We start from the raw sequence: 24,340 nt of genomic DNA on the forward strand, positions 1-24,340 counted from the left end.
TTGTTCCGTGGCAAGTGGTCGTGGCGCACTTCTCCAACTTTAGGGTTTAATTCGGACATAAAAAAACGACCGAGGGGGATCTTAGTACGATCATATTACATTGTTGGATGCTGGACTTTTTAAAGGACAATAGCCAGTAGCCACCCCCCCCAAAAAATAATAATTTGGAACTGGAAACTTTTTTTTTTTCAGTTGAAAAATGGCTGAGCAAGTAACGTCCACAACATCTCCGTTCGGAGACGACATGGGTGATCTGAGTCTAAAGACGTCGAAAGACGTTGTGAAAGAGGACGAAATCCTCGACTTGGCTGGCGGAGCGATGGACGCTATTGAAAGACACAAGGCTACGTTGTCCGAGATGGATGTGGCGAAAGGATTCACAGAGGAATCGGTTGAGGATTCGGAGCTGACAGAACCAGAGATGATTCCAGATTCGACTCACTCAGAGGAACTGGAAGAGTTTGTTCACACATTCACAATTCCAGAACCGGTGGAACCCGCACGAGAGCCTACCCCCGAGCCCCCACGAGAGCCTACCCCTACCCCACGAGAGCCTACCCCCGAGCCCCCACGAGAGCCTACCCCCGAGCCCCCACGAGAGCCTACCCCCGAGCCCCCACGAGAGCCTACCCCCGAGCCCCCGCGAGAGCCTACCCCCGTTCCACGAGAGCCTACCCCTGAGCCCCCACGAGAGCCTACCCCACGAGAGCCTACCCCCGAACCCCCACGAGAGCCTACCCCCGAGCCTCGAGCCCCGAAATCGGCTCCACTGGCAGTTGCGGAAGCGAACGAACGTTCCACTGCGGCTCCTGGACCAGCATCATGTGAGTGTGTTAGTCAAAGGAATTATTGAACCATTTAAATTATTATTATTAATACCTCATGATTATGGTTTCCTAATGTTGGAATAGAATGTTCTGGGTTTAAACATTATTATTATTATTTATTATTATTAACAGCGATGTTTTTATTCAATGTGTAGCGTTTTCGTTTTTCGCTCGATAACATTTTCGTTTCATTTTCGTGGCTAGCCAACGATGCTCAGTTGTGGGTTTGATGCGCCAACATTAAACCTTTTGGGTTGGGGGAAAAATAATAATAATAGCTAGTTATGTTTAGGGGTGTTGTTCCCAAACAGTTGTAATCAACCCTCGGTTTCTACTCATCGATATAGCTATAGATATCATATATACCGACAGGTTAAAAGCGATAAACGTTATCGTGTGTCGATAAAAGCGTTAAGCGAGCTTAGCCTTGCAGCCCTGGAAGATGAAACAGGCCCACCTGTTTTGACCAACAAACCCGCAGACAGAGCCAGTAGAATTGCGGTTTTGGCGATGGCTTGTGTTTTAAAACGAGACGAATACGTGTTTTTACGTGTTTTTGAGGTGTGTCATATCATAGTATTTCTTGCTTTATTTTTAAACATTGATTTCATATTCATTCGATCGCCCCCCACCCCCTTCCTCCCACCTTGGTTTGTGGTGGTCCCCACGTCAGGCTGTGTTTTTAAAACGAGACGAATACGTGTTTTTACGTGTTTTTTAGGTGTGTCATAGTATTTCTGGCTTTATTTTTTAACATTGATTCATCATTCATTCGATCGCCCCCCCCCTTTCCTCTGTGTTACTCCCACCTGGGTTGTGGTGGTCCCATATAGCACGCTATGTTCTCCTAGGATGGGTTGGATTAGTCACAACAAAGGAATCTGTGATTCAAAGTGAATGAGCCCTGCTCCCCCTCCCAACGTTATGGCAATAGCTTCATTAAATGTGGTAATAATAATTGCAGGTTTGCCTGATCTGATGTCATGTATGTTCGACGCAATAGCTTATTCAGTTTCCCCCAAATCAGCCAGCAAGAGACCTGTCAAACCATGGCATTGCCTCATCGTGAGGTTTTTTATTTGATGGATCTACTAATTCTATTTAAATTGCAACATCATTGTTGGATTGTTAGTTGACTCAATGCTGATTTATGCATGGAAGTAAATGCAACATTTTAAGTGCTTGATGATGAAGAGATGATCATTGCTTTTGCCAGGCATGATGATGCTAGGTAGCTATGACAGAGGAGGGAGGACAGGGCGGGGTTGGATGAAAGACCATTACAAAGGCTTGGGGTTGACAGGGCTGCTTGATTTAGGGCAGGGTAGCTGTCTGAAGGCCCCACTTTTGATAGCAGTGCTCTCTCCCTTCTTCAATGTCCTCCTGTCATTTAGGTCCTCAGAAATGTGCAGAAGATTACATCCCCTGTCTCTGAATGTGTTAAAGGCCTTTGTGTGTGTGTGTGTGTGTGTGCTGTTTGTTTTGCTGTTGTATTCAATGTATCCAGACAATCTAGACAATTTGATGGCAGCTACTAGATTGTAATCAAGTGCAATACTGAAACACAACTGTGAACATTTCAAACCTGCAAACTGCGACACTTTAAATGAATGTGCAACAATACTATGTGCAATATGACAACCCTCGTGCACATAAGGTTCAGAGATAGGAAATGTTAGAATAGGTATAGCATAGCATAGAGTACAGCACAGTTTTATTTGTATAGTATAGTATAGTGGATAGTGTATAGCCTTTATTTATGTAAACCAGCTCTTTTCCCTTCTTGTTTTTAGTAATTGTTTCCTAGCACCAGGGGAGCCCCCCCTACTAAATGTCGTTGTATGGTACCTGTACTATATTAATGACAATAAAGACCATTCATTCATTCATTCATTCATTCATTCATTCATCCTAGGAAGGGGCAAGTAGAGTTAAGTGCATCACTAGACTGCCCCCTGGCCCCCCCTCCCAACATGTCTCTGTCTTATGTCTTATTATGACAACAGCAGCTGGTATAAGCAGCTTGTCAGAAGCACAGGAGAGCACTTCTGCCTCTTGTGTTACATTTGAACAGGGCACACATAGTTGTGGTGCTGTCGCTGTTTAGGACAAGCCTATGTTTTACTATGGCATTATGTTACCAGCTAGGCCTGTCCCTCAATATTGTTTTCATACAGAAATCATTTTTGAAAATCATTTGTTCCATTACTGAAGCAGAATTCCAGAACAGGTTTATAATGCTGAACTGCGGTTTTATGATGTGTATCATTGCTTCAGATTTTGCATTCTCCCCCCTGTTGAAACTTGCTAACTCATTACCCAAGTTCGGCACGGTGTGACTGTCCACCCTTAGGCACATGGACCATGTCAAGTCAAGTATGGCTCTTTTTTAACCTCGGAAGTTATTTTAATCTATCTGAGGTCTCACTGAATATATACCAGAGTGGACAGGATACGTCTCATTCACTTGAAGTAGCCTATTGCATTTGGCCTAGATTAGCCTAGCTAAGGATTATTTCCATTCTGAAAAATATACAATGTTCTGTGTTCCTTGTGGAATGGAACATGTTATGTCACAAAGGAGTGAGTTGACAGCGAACATACAGTGAGTTCTTTGGTTTTCAGATAGCAGCAGGTGAAAGATTAGCCCGTTGTGTAGCATGTCCATGTCATGCATGCTCATTTTCCCCTCCACGTATCTAACCACTCAGACGCCACCAGCAGCATGGAGGGGGAGGCCCGTTCTTCTCATGTCTCCAGCAGTGACTTATGGCTTGTGTTAACATGGCTGCCATCGCTGTCGAAATGAATGTAGGCCTACTAGACCCGCCCCTATAGTTTTCTTTTCTCCTTTTGACACATGGCATGACACATCTCATAGCCATGCTGGCTGTTGATGACTAGGCTATATCTTAGCTAGCATGGATGATTACATTACTGATACAAAACTGGAGCAAGTGTTTCATTAAGATCTGGCTGTACTGTGAAATTAAGTAATTGACACAGCAGCAGCATACACATGGTGAATTTAAAATGTAGCCTAATGTTAAATGTCTATCGGTTCAATTTTAGGTTTACTTCAACGCTGGAACCTAGACAGGAGAGGTAACTGGTCTAAAACTGGTCTAATCTGAATAATCATGATCAGATTTCGAATCACTGTACAACATTGCTGCAATGATGTGAATTATTGCTTGCTTTTGATGTGCAAATGCTTTTAATGAGTGGACAATGGCACATGATGATGGCAACTAGTGATTTTCAATTGTGTTGCTTTCTTAATCGTTGATTCAGTCAAGTTTGATTTGTCTTTAAGATTAGGCTATATTCTGCTTCTTTCATCCCGAAATTACCCAAGACATCGTAGGCTAATGAGAAATTCTGAAATCTTATAGTATTAAAATTGAATTAATTCTTGATTTGAATTCAGGCTCAATCTCTGTTCACTGTTATTCTGTAATCACTGTTATTGTTACCTCACTTACCACCTAATGCCCTGGAGTTTGGACGAGTGAATCATCTCAAATATGGTGAAAGGACTCTACAGGAGGGTTGGACGGTTTCCAATTTTGACGGAGCCGCCAATTTCAAATAATGGAGCCATATACTAGCCTATACTACTACAATACATTTATGTCGAACACTGTTAAAACACCGGAAGCACACAATTAGGCTGCTTCATAGTTTCACTAATATAAGTGTAAAGGCACACTTAAGTAGGCTACACCGTACATGTAAATACATGGAACACATAAAATAGATGAAACACTTAACATACCTAGCTCCGCTTATCGAGGGGGAAGATCTATGAAGAATAACATCTTGGAACAGCTTCTTAATTGAATGAACGGCTCTTTCTCATTAGCTTGGATCCTACACAGAGTTTCAACTGCTGCTCAAAGTATTTCAGTTTTCCAATACTGCTCAATCACATCATTACATTTGCAGGTCACTTGGTGATCACGTACCTTCTGAGAAGCTGTCACGTGAGATTATGATCGCTTCTAAATAGTCTTTTTTTGACAGGTGATTTATTTGACCAATTACCTTGTGGACCTAGCTTGCGCTCATCACCATACCTTTTTCTAATTCAACGTTCTGAGGAGAAGTGGTCATCTGACATGCGATTATGATTGCTTCTAAATAGTATTTTTTGACAGGTTATTTATTTGACCAATTACTTTACTGACAAAAAGTTCTGTCATCACTTTCAATAGCGTCAATATTTTCAACCACACAGACAATGGCTTCTAAATAGGCTAGTATTTTTTTGACAGGTCATTTATTTGACAAATTACATTGTTTACAAAAATCACATTCATAGCATCTTCAACCACACACTCTTAAGGCGTTTATATATAGCAATTTATGACGTTATGATAACATTTAACAAAAAAGTGAGTTTTATGACTGTTTTGATTAAAAAAACGTTGCTATTTTCAGGAGACCCCGGTTTTCCGTTTAACCGTAAAACCGTCCAACTCTACTCTACAGTGGACTCTACAGTGTGTTCTATTTCTTATTCAGTGTTTGCTGGTGCAGTCACTTTCATTTTGTTGTATTAGCCTAGTGGTCATATGCCAGCTGATGAACGTTTCATAGGGTAATTTGTTTTCTTTCTGTCTATTTAACCGTGTTCCTTAAACCTGATGCTCATAGGCCTATAAAAGGGGAAGTTATTTTAAAATAAAACTACCTGCTTCCTACAGTCATCAGAGTGACCTGACTTCTTTGTTGCATGCTGGAAATTGTCCCTCTGTAGTCTATGCTCCACAGAGCATCGTCTATATACAGAGAAACAGTCAGCAAGGTCTCACTACTGTAGTGTCGCTCCCTTGGTTTACACTATGGTAGTGCTGCTGCTGGTCTCATTCTAACCCTGCTACTGTATTTTCTGCCTTTCTCTCTGCTGGTATTGACCAATTCCATGCTATGCTGGTGTCTCTTTTTCAGATGAACCTTTTCTTCTTCCTGCTCCGTCTCAACCTCTGATGCAATTCCCTACAGGCAAGTTCTTTTCTCTGCTGGCTGTGTCTCTTTTACCCTTCCTCCTGCATCTTCCCTTTTCAGTTCACACCTTTTTTCTCCCTCATTGCTTTCCCTGCTCTGGATTTCTGAAACGCATGTGTAGGTTGTGTAGATTAGCAAAAGTGCATTTTACAATTGAGAGTAACTTTGATAGTGACATGATGTTTTTGATTCCCTTTTCAGTTTGATTGACCCTGTATCGTGAATGCCTGTGACCGTAGTCCCTGACTAACGCTAGGGCCACACTGGCTACCTCTGCCCCAGCAGCGTGTGTGCGTCACGGATGTCTCATGTCCACAGATAGTGTTTCTGCTGTGGTGCTGCTACTGCCAGACAAATCTTTCTACATTGAGTTTGCCTTTCCAAAAAGTGAAGCGGTTATAACCAGATAGCATCACATGTTGTTTGTTTACCCTCGTTGAGAGAGAGAGCGCGCACGAGAGAGAGAGAGAGAGAGAGAGAGAGAGAGAGAGAGAGAGAGAGAGAGAGAGAGAGAGAGAGAGAGAGAGAGAGAGAGAGAGAGAGAGAGAGAGTGTGAGAGATCGATCACTGGAAAAATACTGCCCTTCACCTGAAATACATAATAGAATTACAGCCTACGTTGGGTATCTGCAATGACTACTATACGTATAATAATACCTATACAGCTTTTAATTTGAAACAGATGGTGGAAGCCTTGAGTTAAAAAAAACATTATACATTTTAAAAAATATATATTTACAGACTAGGCTAGACATTGAAACTATAGTGTTGCTAGTATGATGTCAATATGACTATCAACAGAGTACTTTCACTGAAGCTGGCTGTGTGGCTGCTCTAACCTGTTAACATGGGCGCCGAAAAGAAAAGCAAGAGGTTCCGCGACGCACACACTACGCTCACGCAGGATGTGTGGCCTGGGTTTAAGCAGACCTTGAAGTCTTTTTGAAAAACTAATAAGATTTATTTTGACTGATTATTCTCCTCAGTGGTTAGCTTACATGTTAAGCTAATCTCTGAAGGGAATCAACACTCTCAGCTCAGCATACTGCCAGCATGGCTCGTATAGGCACTGAATGGACTGTGTCTTGATGTATTGCATTTTCCCCCTCCCCTCTCTACTCAAGAACTTGGGCAGAAGGGTGATTGCCCTGCTCCCCTCTCCCCACTCTCTCCTCTTCATTCTCCCGATTCCCTGGAGGAACTCTCTTTGTCTGAGAGTCCAAATCAACCCCCCTACTCAGCGTCTGCTGTTTCTGCTATGTTCTGTCCCTGGACTTCTCCATGCGAGCCCACCAAAACACTCTCCAAGGATTCACCTTGGGGTGAAGAGGGTAACAACTCCAGATCGGGCCTTAGTAAGCATGATGAGGATATTGTGAGCGGGTTAGAAGCTGCTACCCGCTCCCAGTTAAAAAATTCTCCATTATTGAGCTCAGAGAAGGATCTAGGGTCCAAGTCCCTTTGTGAAGACAGCGGTGTCTCAGTGTCCCCTGAAGATAATCTTTGTAGTTTAGACAGGTCTACCACCACTCCTTCCCAGTTAACCAGTGACCACCAGGTGGTCCCTGAATCTCACACTGCACCTGCCTCCTCTAACCCAACAGAGCACTGGGATTCTCCATTCCTAGCTTCTCAAGACAACTCCAGGGTCTCCATGGATACGTTCTCCAAAGACACAGCGCCGGCCAGTGGCTCCCATGTGCACGAGCCAGACATGCTTGGCCAATCAGACGACGATTTGATGTTCGAAGTGAAGAAGAATCCCTTTGATGGTTTTTCCCCTGTGGCTGACACTGGGTTCTCCCATTTTGTGGATGTCAACTCTGACAGCGGGGCAACTAAAATGTCTGAGAGCCCAACCCCAGACCTGGTCCAGTACGGCCAAGCCGGAGACTCTCAAGATAGCCCTCCGTCATATTATGACGAGACCAAAACATATGAGTCTTGCAAAATGGCTGCCAACTCCCTCATGGGTCAGTTCCCAACCGTCCCTAAAGAGGGCGAGGACTCTGCTCTTCCACCGTCTCTCCCTGATGTCATAAAGTCCTTCCCTCTGAACCCAGAGAAAGTGGACTCTGGCTCCTCTGAAGGAAGCACAGAACAAAGCCCTGAACCGATCCGTAAGATCATCGAGTCTCCTAAAGTCCCGATTTGGTCAGGCACCACTAACCCCATTGTTTTTGATTCCAAAATGTTACTGCTTAAGGAGATGGCTGAGATGACAGAGGCCAAAGCAGCTGAGAAGAATTCTCCTGAACCTGATAAATGCGTTGGTGCCTTTGACCTCGTTAAAGAGGCAGAGGAGACCACACCCCAGAGCAAAGGGCCCGTCCAAATAGAACAAAAAGACTGGTTTACTAGTCAGGATTCGTCCAAAATGGCCGACATGTTTGAGCCACTAAACTTCCAGAGTGGAAAGGCCAATGAAGATTCCGATTCCGAGAGTCCCTCTGCAGACTCTCTGTCCCCAGTCCTGGAGGCCATGGCCAAGAATCCATCGATTTTCCAGGTTGACACTGAGGAGAGAGACATGAAGGTGGAAGAGCCAGAGGCCGGAGAGGAGACCTCCGAGCCCGAAGTCTCCTCTGAAGAGTTTGAGTTTATCGAGAGGCCCCCTCGGGGCGTGATCGATGAGTTTCTGGAGGCGTTGGATAACTCCAAGTTTGCTAAGGCGCCAGAGCTGGACATGGATGATGACCTGCCCTTTGGGCATCAGGAGATAGCTTACGCAAAAGTTACCCCAGAAGTACAGGAACAAGTCCCCAGCCAGAGCTCAGCCTCCTACCTCCTCCTCACCCAGCCCTCAGACAAGACCTCCCCTCAGCTGGGTAAGGCTGACCTCCAACAGCCCCCACCTCTGGCTCCTCTCGTCCACTCCCCTGTTGGCAAGCCGGTGACCTTCGCTAAGGAAACGGAGGGCCCCAAAAGTGTTCAGATGCCCAACGTGAGCGCAGCGTCAGGTAATTTCCGCATGGAAGATCACCACGTTTTTCTTTTGTTGGTGGTTCATCATCATTTCATTCACCTTGGTTGTTCTCTCACCAACCACCATCCATCCATTTTCTTTGGTTCCTTTACTCTTTCAGTTCTTTTACGTCATCGTTTCCCCCTCCCTCTTGCATCTTTTATTAAAGTTAACCATTGCATTTTGTGTGGGTGTGGGTGTGTGTGTGTGTGTGTGTATTTTCATTTAGATGTGTGCGTTGTGGCATGAGATTCTGTCTTAATTTTCATATTCTGTTGATTCCATTCATATCATGTAGATTAGTAGGCCTGTATCATTTTAGTTCCCCTAACTTGTCGTTGTATTTTGCAATCTATCCTTGATGTGGTAAGTACTGAAGGAATTTTGACTCCACATTGCGGGAAATTCTTGAATATTTAAAAAGGTCACTGCAAAAACAAAAAAAGCAAAAGGACAACACATGAGGCTTTTTTTTTTCCAACAATATTGAGTTTAAAAAAAAAGATGAAACAACATATGAGGCTTTTACATTCATAGGGAGTGACCCCCAGTCTCATTGAAGCCCCATCCCTCAACAAAAGATAATGATATCAGCTATTTGGTGTGGTTTGGAACATTGTGTAGGCTTATCAATGTCATATCTCTTGTACACAAGATAAGATTAACTTTATAGTCCCTGGAGGGGAAATTTGTCTTGAATAATATACATTTCCTTCACAATATATTTCTTATCTGAACATGTTGAAACATTGCGTCCTCCTAAACGAGCCACAGAATTCTCTAGGCTGATTGATCTAGCCTCCAACCCCAGGGTGGGGTTGAATTGTGCTCTACACTGACTCACAGGGCCTGCCAGAACCACTACCACAAGGTCTAGGGGGGAAACAGGGCGGGGCACATGGCAGCAGGTCTGCCTTTGTCTGTCTGACTCACCCCCGTACTGCTTCTGTTTTACCTCGAGCTTTTGACTCTGTCGAATTAGATTACCTCCATCTGCAGTCGTCTGGTTTTAGCCCCTTACTGGAAATAACCAGCGTTCAGGCGTACTGAAACTGAACACCTCCTTTCCAGGCCCCATGATGGCCCTTCCGAGCCCTCCTCCCCCCACGCTCACATCAACCCCACCCAGCTCTGTGTGAAAAGAGCTGGAGCCTGTTCTATGGTTACTTGCATTGTGTCGTTTTCTTGCCCGAGGGCTAATGTTTTATGTAAAGAATATCCATAGGTTGGTTGAATAATTGTACGCTTCAAGCTAAACTGGAGTGAGCCTAGCCCTATGATTAAAATGCAGGTTTTTGGAAAATGACTGCGAGGGGAATTTTTTCCTAGTTGACAGCCTCCATCTCTAGATGACTCAGTTGCACCTTGCTGTTTATTCAACCCAGTGACACACACACACACACTTGTGCACCTCCAATATATGCACACACTACAGACACAGGCACACCTTACACACACAAAAGGTTAGTATGTAGCTAGCTAGACATGTTCCTCTGCGTGGAGCCTGACTGTGAAGCAGGCTGGCAGAACCCCAAACAGTGCGTGAGGAAACTCCCGTAAGAAGGCCTCCCTGCCTGCCTGCATTGCGACACCAGCAGACCAGGAACAGACTGTGTCAGCACGCGTTCCCTCTTTCCTCTGACTTGAGATGCGATTCCATCTAAGACATCGCCCCTAACCGTTGCTCATTCAGAGTCCCGCCACCCCCTCTAGTGAGCTTGTCAGGCAGGTGTTTGAATGCACATCCATGACGATGGGTCACAAGTCACTATTTACACTCAGTGTGACTGACTGCACCCCTTTTGTTGCGCCAGCTAAATGAACTTTGTACCGCTATTGTATCTAAAAATTACTGTGTAAATGTCTTATCTATTTTCTGAGAGGCTGGTTGTGATTTGTGAAACCGTGATGATAGGCTAAATCATGTTGAAACGAGACAGGGATGAGAAACCCAGGCTAACGGGGAGATACGAGGAGGGAGGCGCCCTCTAGTGGACTTCTTTGACAATCACCCTGCCTTTCCTCATGTCACTTGACAATTGAGGATGTGTATTTAGTGTGATGATGAGCAAATATTATGCTTTTTAGTTGGTGAATATTGTTTTGGCTGAGCTTACGAGCCTCAAATGACATGTAAGCCTAAAGATTAGCTATCCTGGCTGTTTCTAACAGCACTGTAGAACATTACTACATTTTATGAGCAGGTATGATAACACAATCGGATAAGATTTCATTAGATAAGAATCTTTGCAGTCCAAATTGGTTAATTTGATGATCCTCAGTCCTTTAACAAAACAGATATTTACCATACAGTTACATTGAAGTCTGTCCAAGGTAAACATTAGGCTAGACTCTTTAGCTAAACTTGAACAATGGTGGGTTTATAGTTATACGTGTAATAGGCTACTAGTTACTACGTAGACTGTTGGGTGGAGTCACCCAGTCACCACTCTCTGCTTTGTGGGAGAGCGAGAGGGAGGGGGAGGGAAAAATGTGTAGGTTTGCGCAAGGCTAAGGGAGGGGAAGGAGAGTGTCTGTGTGACAAGAGGATCTGACTCGGGGAGGGAGGGAGGGAGGGAGGTGAAGTTTATAGCCGCTGCGTCAGTGTGTTAGCAATAGCCGCTCTCTGAGCCAGCAGACAGTCAGCTGACCTCAGTCCTGCAGCCTGGGAGGGGGGGAGGAGGGAGGAGGGAGGAGGGAGGAGTAGTAAGTGAGAGAGCAAGAGGGAGAGAGCAAGCACGCTGCAGTTGTCTCACTGGAGAAAGGTTCGGTCCACCCCTCCTCCTCCTCCTCCTCCTCTTCCTCTTCTTCCACACCCCGCCTGGGTGTCCGCCTCCACAGCCCACACAAGATCTGGAATGTCCTGCTGATATCCTCACACAGGTTCTGTCTGACATGGAAAACATGGACAATAAGGAGTTGCAGCTGCCTTCCTGCCAGTGCCACTGGAAAGACAAGGGTATCCCTCTTCTTCCCTATGCTTACTGCTACTGCAACATTTACTGAATTTATTCATAGCAGTGATTAGGCTATACATTTTAATGTTTAATGTTAATTTTCTTATAAGTTGTATCAGTGCAGACAGATATTACATACCGGTACTGGTTGGTACATTTTCTATATTATTGACCTTTGGAAGTTTCGAGCGGTGGAAGGCTAGCTATTGGGATTTGATTGTCCTGCCCATTCATGCATGCATGTGAAAATTGCTCTGTACATATGTAGGCAATTGTACATTGTGACTCTTGGGTGCCAGAGGCACTGTTTGAAAGGTCATGGTTTCTAGAGCGTTCTATTCTCTGGATTTCTAATGTTGTGCCGTCAGATGAACCTTTGGTCAGATCGCCAGTGCGTCCTGTTGGCGGTAGGCAGCCTGTGCAAAGGTGCACAGGGGGAGGAGGGGCCTTGAGCCACAGTGACATTAACTGTTTAATGATTGGCTGTCGTGTCCATGCTGAGGAGCTAGAGGTGACGTGACAGTACGAGTGCACATTGACATATTTACATTTTAGACATTTAGCAAACGCCTTTATCCGAAGCAACTTACTTAGACAAATGTAGGCCTAGGCCTACTTGTTGTAAGTGAATCATCTATTAGTCATCTTTTAGTTAGTAGAGAAATTGTATTGTAAGTATTGTTGGGCTACAGTCACTTTACACTGTTGTCAAGACCGTTCAAGAATTGAACATGATTCTCCCAAAAAATGCTAATTTGCACCTGGCAAGAGGGTCTCTAAACCTGGGTTTCTCAACTCTGGTGGCTTGCATCAGGGTTACACGTGGCTTGAAGATCACAGATCTGATTTGTCAATTAATTAATCTATGTAGAAGAGTAGTTGAAACAGGTGTGTTAATACTGTGGTGAGAGCAACTAATGTGCCACCCTGAGAGAGTGGCCTCCCAGGACCAACGTGGGAAAACCCTGCCTGCTCTAACCCCACGCTGACAGAACTGCTGCTGGATGCAGAGCCAGCATTCCTCCGCCGACTTGAGTCGAGGCACCTTTTCAACACCTGCCTAGTCAGTTCTCCTCAGCATGTGCTAAAGTGCAGTGATGTTCCCTGATCTGTAATGGATGCAGTCCAACGTGAGTCTAAGATGACTCACTCATCTCTAGCAAAGTAACACAGCCAACACTAGATGAAAAATGTGACTTTTGCTCAAGAGACTTCCCTTCCCTTTTTCTAGGCTCAAGTTGAAACCAGTCGTAGCCATTATTCTAGGCCTACTATTAGATGACTCAGTAAGTACGGTTGGCCTCGGTCGGCCTCTGGTGATGTGTCTGTCCTCATGGCTGCTCTGCTGATCGTCATGTGTGTAGCCCCTTGCATCATCTGGGGATGCAGCACAGTAATCGGCACACATTGCAACAGAGAGGCCATTGTGCAGTAATGCAAAGTGTCCTCTCTGTCAACTCTGTTGGACTCAATGATGATGAGTGAGTGGTGTCATTCATTCTCTATGGCTTCTATTATATAGCTAAGTGGACACTACCAGTCAAGTATGGAAGTCTTAGTGGCACTTTGTTCCTATCAGTTGATATGGTTAACGTAATGCTGTTTTTGAAAACCAGCCCAGCCTGAGTGACTACGCAGTATTGAGCTTAGATTCATGCTTACCAATTAGATTCAACCTTTCCAATTAGATTCAACCTTTGACAGAGTACAATGACATTTATTTTTTGCTCTAGGCACAGGGTCAGCCATAGTCAGCGGCCAGGGTTACATGCCTTGCTTAAGGGCACAACAGCAGTGGTAGGCACCTTAGATATGATGTCAGCAACCCTCCAGTCACCAGCTCACATGCAGCTCCCTCCTGAGGCGGGGATCAAACCAGCGACCTTCCGATTGGTAGCTGGCCTCTCTAACCTCTTGGCTACCTTCCGCCCCTCCTTAGATAGAATGACTACTACTAATGACGTCTCTGTTGTAAATCACCAACCGGATGAGCCACAGTGACATCACACACTAGGGCTAGCCTCACCAAAATGATAAATGCTAGCTACATCCCTAATATGATCAAGTGGGTGGTCCTCTCCTGTGCTTATGTTTTTTTATTCTAACAGAGAATGGGATAGTTTCAGAGTAAAACTGAAACGTGTGTTTTCTCCTTTTTGAAGTGGGTTGTGAATGGATTTCTATGAGAACTTTATACCCACTGACCTACAATAAGCTGTAATGGAGTGCTGTGCTAATAGTCTTGACAGATGCAGTATTTCACCTAAAAAAATCTAAAGTGATAATGGAAGGGTTAAGCTAGAGAGCGTAATTCGTGCTTTAACGTGCGGCGTGCCCTCTCGATGTTAATTTATGCACAGTAATCATGATTGACTACCACGGATAAAGTCTCACAGCCTGTAATAGCTGATGGTTGGAAGTTTCAGTACATTATAATAATGTTTATTTCATATAAATGCATGCGGCTGAGAGCAGTCACTTTATCCGTTTAAAAAAAAAAGAGAGAAAAAAAAAAGTATACCACTATTCCTGTTCAGTTGTAACTGTAACAAGTAAGTAAGTAAGTAAAGCTTTATTTATATAGCACCTTTCATACAAGAAATGCAGCTCAAAGTGCTTTACAACAGGAATAAGAACATAAAGTGAATATAAAAACATATACAAGCATAGAATGAATATAAAAGCAGGGGAAAACAGTCAAAAGAAAAGGTAAAGATTTACAACAAGGAGGCACTGTTAACGTTTTCACATAGCTTGGTTATGTAACAGCTCCACATCTATTTATCTATTTACCCCCCTTTCACAAAATCTCCATTCCGTGTATGTAACAAAATGACCGAATTCCCCCCCAAAAAAACAGAGTCCCCCTCCCCCTAATACACCCCAAAAATTAAATCGAAACGAGTAATCCTAATAGATGAACTTGAACTTGTCAGTAAAGTGATTCCCTGGCGCATGCGCATTACATGAGCGCACATAAAATCTGCCTAGCCGGAAGTGACCCGCCTCCCCTCCTCCTCCCTCCAGCTGAGCTCGTAGCTGCACGAAGCTCGGAGGCTCGCAATGGATTCACAACGGGGTTAGTAATATAACTGTCATTATCTGATTGGTTTTTAACCATAGCTGCTATTTATTAACGGGGTTGTTGTTGTCTTATTTCACCGCTTTGACGGCCGATCGGTCGGGTTAGGAGAGGGTTGATCTGCGTTAGATCTGGTTAACTGGACATGGTTTTGATGCCCGCGGGGCTGTAAACGACATTACGCATTTTCCTGCTTTTCGCTTGTCTTTATCACTCAACCCCCGCTGAGTTATAATAATCAGTATTATTGTTGTGGAATGACCAGATTTGATTTGAAACACGGCGTGTTAATTGGATGAGATCATTACGGTTGATAATGCGTGGGCTATTTTTAGTATCCTCCTCTCTCCAGTTCTCTGATGCTTGTTCACGCTTTACCATATGTAGACGGTCACATGTGGACCTGTACTAACTAACAGCCCACCCCCTCCACGTTTGGATCGGTTACACGTTTGCTCGTGTTCATATTGTCAGCAACGTTATTAGAACAAGATCAAGGGCCGATGGGTTGATGCGATGCAATGGTCGTGGGCTAGATGGCTAATAAAATTCCAACTATGGAATTGCATGTTCCTGTAGTCATAGCTACACCGTGTAGCGTGCCTACACGTCTAGGAGGACTGCTACCTTTTGATGTTGTGGTTTGGTAGAAATGAAAGCTACCCCCCCCCTCCACACACACACACACACACACACACACACACACACACACACACACACACACACACACACACACACAACCAACAAGACAACAATGCAGTAACAGCATGTTCCAGAAACGACTTTCATTTGGTGGTTTTTTGATGCCTCGGCATAAACATACCACTCTGCCTTCCTCTGCCAATCAGCTCTGTGGCTTCTAGATAGAATGATGGCTTCTGTCCAGCCCTGCTCGAATCCCCCCCCCCAATGTCTTTTGATTGCACTTATTTGATTGACAGCTAATTGATTGCCAGTGATTTTGTTTTATGATCAATTAATTAAAACAAATTGAAGCAGCACATTGAAGTCGATGCCCTGGGTTCATCTGAACTTGTAAAATGCAATTTGGGGGTTTTTCAACTATAAGCTCTTTCATTGCCACTTAAGCCATTTGAAAACGTGGTCGTCTGCCAAGTAGCTGGTGACTGAACTGACGTTGCAGACTCGAGCAATGTCCCACAAGCTTAGTCTACGTTTCAGGATGCGTCACAAGACAGAGGGAAATGGATGTCTCTTTCACGTCTAATATCGTACACTGACCTGTATGGAATGGCTCTTGGTGAAAACACAAGGAGCTGTCTTTAAAGTCCACCCAACCTCACCAAACCCATCACAAAAAACATAATTAAAAAAAGTCCTGTCACAAATGTCCATCAACCCCTATTCTGATGTTCAGGACTTGTGAAACAGGTTGTGTGAGTCAACCAACAGGTTATTCTCCAGTAGGGTTGGCATAACGTGCATTGGTGCATTGCAAGAAGGTGGTCAAAGCATGGATTCACGATCATCTAAACTAAAGTGCGGGAGTATTTTAGACAGACCTGACAATGTGGTGCTCTCTAAGCTCTGCAAATTGGAAATGGCTTATCACAGCAGTACAACGATGCACGAACACTTGAAGCGAACGCATCCCAGAGCTTTGTGAAGACGACAGCAAGACAGCACCGTAAGTCCTGTTTACTGTTCCTTCCCACCCACCAAGCGTTAGGATTAGCATCTCTGTTAGTAGTCGCTTAAAATTGATTGTAAAAAATGTTATTTAATGCCCCCATGTTAAAACAAATTTCTGCACTGCAGGCGTCATCTAACGTTGTTGTATAACATTTTATGTTTATTGTTTACTTTTCTGATCAGGCATCTGACAAAAAGGGTCTTAATAACGTAACACAGCAGTGATGTTGAAATTAGACTAATTTTAAAATATGTTGCTATTATCATTATTCTAATGTGCTTTGTGTCTGGATGTATTTCAGGATGAGGCAAAGCAGTGTGGAGGACTTTTTCCACAAAAGGAACCCAAATCCACGCACACCCCGGATGGCGGCACTATATTCCTTTTACTTGAATTGAACAAGCTCTTCCTTTAATGTTGTTGGAGAGATTTTATGTTGGACTGTAAATGGAGATTACCAGTTAATTATTACCAGCGGAATAACGCCCTGCAGTGCATACGTTGTTTCTTGTTACATTTGTTTGTTTTTAAAAGATGATTGAATAAAATATTGAAATATGAATGGGACATTAATTCATTTTGGGTAAAGTAATTGTTATATTAATCAAGCAATAAAAAATTAAATTTGTCATTTGATTAATCGCCTAATAAAACATTTGAAAAATTGTTAGATTAATCGAAGAAGAAAAAAGAACAAAAAAAGAATGAATGAATGAAATCTGCTGGCAATCCCTTTTTAGTGTATGGAAGAAGTGTACATCTAAGGGCTTTCAGCGGCTTTGAATTATTAGTAGCCAATTGGTATCTGAAGTGTGGACAAATTAATATTGAACCAAATCAAAATCTGTATTGGTGATTTTGTCATCAGATTCCTTCATAGACTTTGTCTGATTCATCCTGATTTCATCATCCCATTTCCACATCACTTCCATAGTCTAGCCTAGCTTTAGACCCCCTTCTGCAGCTGTTTGACCCTGTACCCCCTCTCTCTCCCCTCCCTCCCTGCAGTGGTCGAGCTCCTGTACTGGCGTGATGTCAAGACCACAGGTGTGGTGTTTGGCGCCAGCCTGTTCCTGCTCCTGTCCCTGACTGTGTGCAGCATCGTCAGCGTGCTCTCCTACGTGGGCCTGGCCCTCCTCTCTGTAACCATCTGCTTCAGGATATACAAGGGCATCCTGCAGGCCATCCAGAAGTCTGACGAGGGACACCCATTCAAGTGAGTGGCTACCCTGACCTACATTTGATCCCGAGTTCACACCTAAAATCCCTGTGCAATTTGTATTGGTCTCAATGGAGTTGGTAGAATAGAATCTGATGAAGGGCGCCTATTCGACAAATACTTCCCCAATATATAGTCCACAACAACAGTTGGCTATTAAAGACTGCCAGCCTTTATTCAAGCAACAAAAACAGTACTCTGCAGTACTGACCAACTGGTTTAAAGTTAAAACAATTTAAATAGCAGCATTCAGCATTGTAGAAAAAAAGTTTCTAGTTTAAGTGCCTTCAGGTTTTTATTCTATTTATCTTCTCTTACAAATGGCAAATATCGCACAGATACAGATGCCGGGGATCGGATCGGGACATCCCTAATTGCAATGCAATGGATTCGGTGAGTAATCCCCACTACTCTACACTAACTAGGTAGTAGTGGGGATTACTCACCGAATCCATTGCATTGCACTGTTTTGGCTTGACTAGCGAGTGTGTCATTGATTTTCAACGCTGAAATTTATTGACATTTTTCAGAATAAAAGTCTGAATTGTCCGTCACCAGCTGCTGTCACATTTGACTAGTGACTACCTTACAGGAGTGCATGCACTACCCAATCAACCAACAGGAAACTGCTGCATGCTACACAGGCTATTCTCAAAGCTGCCTTATGACTTCTCACCAACCAACCACTGGTTAACATCGATTTAGCTGGGGTTAGAAGACAGAACGTTTCTGGTGAAAGAATAAAGGAGTCAATCCAGCAAGCAAATAAAGAGGCCAGGCAGTTTCCTCAAACTCTTGAGCTTTGTGAGATGGCATTGCAGACTCCTCTTCCTTAGTTTAATTTCCTTGATTTATATTCAATTTGATGATTCATTTCAATTTATATTTGGATCCAGACATTCCTTTTATAGTCTTGTTGTTTTCAGTTGGATTTGTTAGGAGTACGGTAGCTTAGTACTTTGCTATCAAGCATTTCTCTTCAGGCTACGTCTTAATTTTCCCTCCTAAAGACCTCCTCATTCCCCACTTCTCCCCAGTACAGTTTCTCTACCTAAATAAATATAGATATTCGTTCTTCTAGCATTGTAACTGCCAATGGCCCCTGATCATAGCGTAGATTACTTTTTCTTATGACGACTGATGGATAGATGATTCACTTCACAACAAATACATTTGTCTAAGTAAGTCGCTTTGGATAAAGGTGTCTGCTAAAGGCCAAAAATGGAATGTATATTATATTATTTCTATGCCCTGTTTCTGATGTGTGTCTGTTGTCCTCCCCCAGGCTGTACCTGGATCAGGATGTTGCCATGTCAGAGGAGTCGGTCCACAAGTACAGCGACGCCGCTCTGGCGAGGCTCAACAAAACCATCGCATCCCTGCGGTGCGTTTTCCTGGTCGAAGATCTGGTGGATTCACTCAAGGTGAGAGGAGCGTCTGATAGAGAGGATGTTTGGAATGGTGAACGCTAAGTGGGATGCTTGGGATGAACCCACTCTGACGTCACCACGTAGAATTTGAAATGTCCCAACGGTTAAAGTTGGGTAAGGGTTGTGCTTGGGTAAGGGTTACGGTTGGGTAAGGGTTACGGTTGGTGTCGTCCCAAGGATCCCACTTAGCATCTACCCATATTGAAGGGTGTGCTAGCATGGACATGTCACTTCCTAAAGTGCGAGGAGTGGATGATGTAGCTAATCATAATTCTTTAAAGGCATCTTTGCATGGGGAAAATGTCACAGACTAGATATATGGATACTAAGTATTATAAGTATTATCTGTTAATGCCCTGGCCTAAACCTTCAAATGAAACTCATTCTCCCCTGACATCTAATAGTTAATGTTCGCTAGCGAAAAGCTGCTTCCCTTGTGTCCATGTACAGTCAGGTTCCAGTAGGTGACCCTATGGGTGGGAGTGAACCGTGCAGAAGGGGGAAACAGCCTTGTACAGAGCAGCAGCTGTTCAGGGCTATGGGGTTTCTACATGCCTGTCAACACCTCCACGTCCCCCTGTATAGCCCAGCACAGCCCCCCCCCACCCCCACCCCTCCTATCCTGGTGTCTGCTAAGGCCACCCCAGCGCCCTTCAAGCCTTGCCCCCTCTCTCTGGCATGGTGTGGGCTCGGGGGCGTGATGGGGGTTAGGGACCTGTTCAGGAGAATGCAATGTCACAACGACGTCAACGCCTAGCTCCCCCCGTCACTAGAGACTCGTGACTCACAAGTGAGAGGATTGGATAGGTATAAGCAAGATGGCGGTAGCCCCCAACATGCAATCTGTGCCATATTGTGCCTAAACCGAACCATCTCAGATCTGTGTTGTGTGCTTGTTCCCGAACAGGCAAACAGGTGTCGTACAGAACAAGTGTCAGTGTCTTATCATTTAAGTTAGGGGAATCATGCCAGTGCAAGGTTTTATACAACATAACATCATTCTATGCAATGTTATGAACATCTTGGCCTCCCTAAATACACCTGGCCTGTTTCCTTTCATAGTAGTATCCAGTAAGATGGTCCTCTGCCCATTCATTGGAGCCATCAGCTGCAGTTGCTCGGGGTTAGCATTAGCACGGTTCACTCAGTGTCATGTATTTAGACCATCTATTTAGACTGTTCCCTGTGGGCAGAACGGAGTGGTAGTGACCTGGTGAACTGGTGCCAGCCAGACCTCATAAATCAATCAAACCACCACCCATCGGCATGGGCGTGTTTATATTTGGGCCGCTGTTCTAAATGATGAGTGTTGATGTTTTGATTCTGCTTCCCCAGTCAAGTTTGTTTACTTTAATTACTTTAACATTTTTATAGCACTCACTACCATGCCCATGTACAGTGTGGTCGGCTCTCACTCTTGTAAAGATGTAATGTAGCATCTTGTAAACATCCATATATGGTCATGGGTTACTTTGCTAGTGTGTTTTGTTTGAGAAGAGGAAATAAATGTGAAAGATTTTGTGTGGGCGGGGGGGGGATCTGTAATTTAGTGCTGTGCTTACGAACACATTGACAGATCAAAGATATATTAAAATCTCTCTCTCTCCAGTTTGCTGTGCTGATGTGGATCCTCACCTATGTCGGTGCCTTGTTCAACGGACTCACTCTCCTTATTATGGGTAAGACGTCACTTTCGTAACCTTCATTTCCTTTATCATAGTCAACGGACAGGAAGTAAGGCTATTTTAATGACGCCACCATACAGCAGTTCTAGAACTCTGGTGTACAGTCAGCATTGTGGTTGGTAATGCTCTCTCGACCTCGCGACAGCCTTGGCTCCTCCCTCAGCCCAATGTAGTCACGGCTGACTCTAACGGCACTAAGCCGGGGGTATTTCAGGCAACCATGTGAAGGGCCCGATTCAGACGTGGTGCCAGACAAGATTTATAACCACGACTGAAGTAGACTTCATGATATGTCAACCTAATTAAAAGATGTCGAGAAAAGTAGCATGCACTCCGGTTTACTAGTACTGCAAAAGGTTCGGATGCTACTTTTGGCCGTGACTTCTGTTCTAGGAAGAAAAAAAACTACAATTTCAATAAGTAATAGTAATAATGCCAAAGGTTTCTCTGCCAGTGTTCTATGTAGAGATGTTTAGAGAACAGGGATGTGTCTTATCCATGTGTCTTTTGGTTTTCTAGAACAAATGAGCTCACCTTTCTTTTCCCACTCTTCTCCCCAGGCCTGGTGGGAGTGTTCAGCTGTCCTATCATCTATGAGAAGTACCAGGTAGGACCACCTTAACACTTGGTTTTCCCTTTCACTAAGCCAGGAATCTGAAAGGAACATCTGCATTTAGAGTACAGTAAGCTCTATCAATGTTGAATTCAAGTCCAAGGCCCAATCCCAATACACCCCTTGTCCCTAAAACGTAGCCCTACCCCTCCATCATTTGCACATTCTGTCGAGTGGCAGGGTAGGAGCAGGGTGGTTACTGCTCCTCTAATATCAGTGCAGTGCAGGGTAGGAGCAGGGTGGTTACCTCCTCTAATATCAGTGCAGACTGGCAGGGTAGGAGCAGGGTTGTTACTGCTCCTCTAATATCAGTGCAGACTGGCAGGGTAGGAGCAGGGTTGTTACTGCTCCTCTAATATCAGTGCAGACTGGCAGGGTAGGAGCAGGGTGGTTACCTCCTCTAATATCAGTGCAGACTGGCAGGGTAGGAGCAGGGTTGTTACTGCTCCTCTAATATCAGTGCAGACTGGCAGGGTAGGAGCAGGGTTGTTACCTCTCCTCTAATATCAGTGCAGACTGGCAGGGTAGGAGCAGGGTTGTTACCTCTCCTCTAATATCAGTGCAGACTGGCAGGGTAGGAACACGGGTTGTTACCGCTCCTCTAATATCAGTGCAGTGCAGGGTAGAAGCAGGGTCGTTACCTCTCCTCTAATATCAGTGCAGACTGGCAGGGTAGGAGCAGGGTTGTTACCTCTCCTCTAATATCAGTGCAGACTGGCAGGGTAGGAACACGGGTTGTTACCGCTCCTCTAATATCAGTGCAGTGCAGGGTAGAAGCAGGGTTGTTACCACTCCTCTAATATCAGTGCAGACTGGCAGGGTAGGAGCAGGGTTGTTACCTCTCCTCTAATATCAGTGCAGACTGGCAGGGTAGGAGCAGGGTTGCTAGCCTACAGGGCACCGCTATTCTGTCATGATGTGGCCTGGTAATGAAGCATTGTTCTTTGTTATTTGATGACTTGTTTGATCGATGGATAGGGTGAAACTTGTTGTGAACGAATCTCGAGCATCCATGGGGGACGTTTTCAACCACTACCCCTTGTTAGCTCTGTTCCGAGGGGCAAGCGGAAAGGCAAGGGGCACTCAAAAAAGAGGGGTAAAAATAAGAAATGGGATTGGGGCCCGAGTGAAAAAGCTAGCGTACTACTGGATGTCATCGTAATGATTGTGTTGTAATGTTTGCTTTTTTGTTTAGGTACAAATCGACCATTACATCGGCATGGTGAACAACCAGGTCAAAGACATTGTTGGAAAGTAAGTAAATACTGTTGGATGAAATACATTGTTTAGTGAGGAATGGAAGAGGAAAGTGCTTGTCATCCATTTTCCCTCCTTTTTATTCATCAGTTATGATTGTGCGCATGGCTACCCAGAATACTGCTGGTAGACTGTCTTACCAGCAGTGGTAGTATTAAGGTGTTGTGTTGAGGTTTGAGGTGTTCTGTAGTGACCATCTCTGTTGAGGTTTGAGGTGTTCTGTAGAGACCATCTCTGTTGAGGTTTGAGGTGTTCTGTAGTGACCATCTCTGTTGAGGTTTGAGGTGTTCTGTAGTGACCATCTCTGTTGAGGTTTGAGGTGTTCTGTAGAGACCATCTCAGTGAGAATCTGACAATCCCTGTTCCTTCTCTCTCCAGGATCCAGGCCAAAGTCCCTGGACTGAAGCGAGTGAAGGCCGAGTGAATAGCCGAATGATGAGTTTGTCCCTTAAAGTCCTGTTTTTGGGTTGGGGGACGGGGGTGCCGTGGGTGAAGGAAGAGGACAGACCCCCCCCCCCACACCCACTGTTGTTAAAATAAGTCTTTCCAGAATTCCTTTGTGTTCCCTGGAAAACATCCCAGGTTATCAGTTGTTGTTTTTTGCATCGGTTCAAAAGTATACCCTGCTGTTGCTGAAATAAAGTGCTACAATGGCCATCTATCTGGTTTTAAAGACTAGTTTGTGTGAATATGTAAAACAAAACACAAGCATTGTATTCTAATCTACCGCTCTGACCTGATGCATTATGGGAAAAGAAGTGCACCATGGGTTGGGTTGTGTTCTTTTTCACCCACTGTTTGGAAAAATTGGAAACAAACAAGTATTTTATTTTTTTTTAAGTGGGGGGGGGGGGGGAGGGCGGGGGGGTTAACGGGTACGGTTAACGGTACCGTTATGGAGAGTACCTGTGGTGTTTTTGGTATGATTAAGTTAGTGGTTATTTTACTGTGATTTTTCCGGTTTATTGATCGACTGTGTAGTTTCACAAAGCTTCTAGCTCTCTTCAGTGGCGCCTGAGTGTGTTCTCGACACGGCCTCGTCACCGTGCTTGACTGAGGTCTGTAAACGTTGGTCAGCCAGTTGGGAGCTACTCCATAGCAATCCATGCTTCTGAGTATTTCCAGCTAGAAACATTTAGAAAACTGAGAAAATATTTAAGAGTAAATCATTTCACCTCATTGCAGCTGCCTAGTAAATAAACTCTGGAAGAACACGTTTACAAACATTCAACTTTAAAAAAGAAAAAAGAAAAGCAAAACAAAAAAAAAAGTAAAACATTACTGTCTGTGGACCCAATATCTAAAGCTGCAAAGTTATGTAACTTGGAAACTTCAAGCATTGTTTGTTATGCAAGTAATTGTGAATGATACTTCATACAATTGTGATGAACTCTTCTGAGAACTGTTTGTGGAATGCATTGTGAAATATAAACAATTACCAATAAAGCTTCTAGATGAATTACGGTCTGTGTTTTGTATTTTTATAGCACATTGTATAGCATTTGTGCCATAGACGGAATTTGCTTTGATCTGTATTACTTTGAAGGTTGTGGGGAATAGTAAGATATCTCAAACTATAAATATGTGTCCTGTCAAACAACCCCTAGCTAGACCCTACTTCCTAGATCCCAAATTATTAAC

General features: G+C 44.1%; 1 protein-coding gene across 2 annotated transcripts; it reads left to right on the forward strand.

Annotated features, from left to right (window-relative positions):
- Positions 1–24,004, forward strand: rtn4a (reticulon 4a). Of its 2 annotated transcripts, none has more exons than XM_080549206.1 (7): positions 1–824; positions 17,504–17,711; positions 19,000–19,138; positions 20,754–20,823; positions 21,390–21,436; positions 22,638–22,696; positions 23,078–24,004. In XM_080549206.1, exons 1-7 carry the CDS (start codon positions 200–202, stop codon positions 23,121–23,123), a joined length of 1,194 nt encoding a protein of 397 aa, XP_080405332.1. In that variant the 5' UTR covers positions 1–199; the 3' UTR covers positions 23,124–24,004. The 2 variants fall into 2 exon arrangements, with proteins under 2 accessions (XP_080405332.1, XP_080405333.1); XM_080549207.1 differs by lacking the exon at positions 1–824 and adding an exon at positions 11,507–11,761.
- The last annotated feature ends 336 nt before the right edge of the window (positions 24,005–24,340 follow it).

This window comes from Nansenia antarctica (genome assembly GCF_963989245.1).
Source record: "Nansenia antarctica genome assembly, chromosome: 19".
NCBI classification, from domain to species: domain Eukaryota; kingdom Metazoa; phylum Chordata; class Actinopteri; order Argentiniformes; family Microstomatidae; genus Nansenia; species Nansenia antarctica.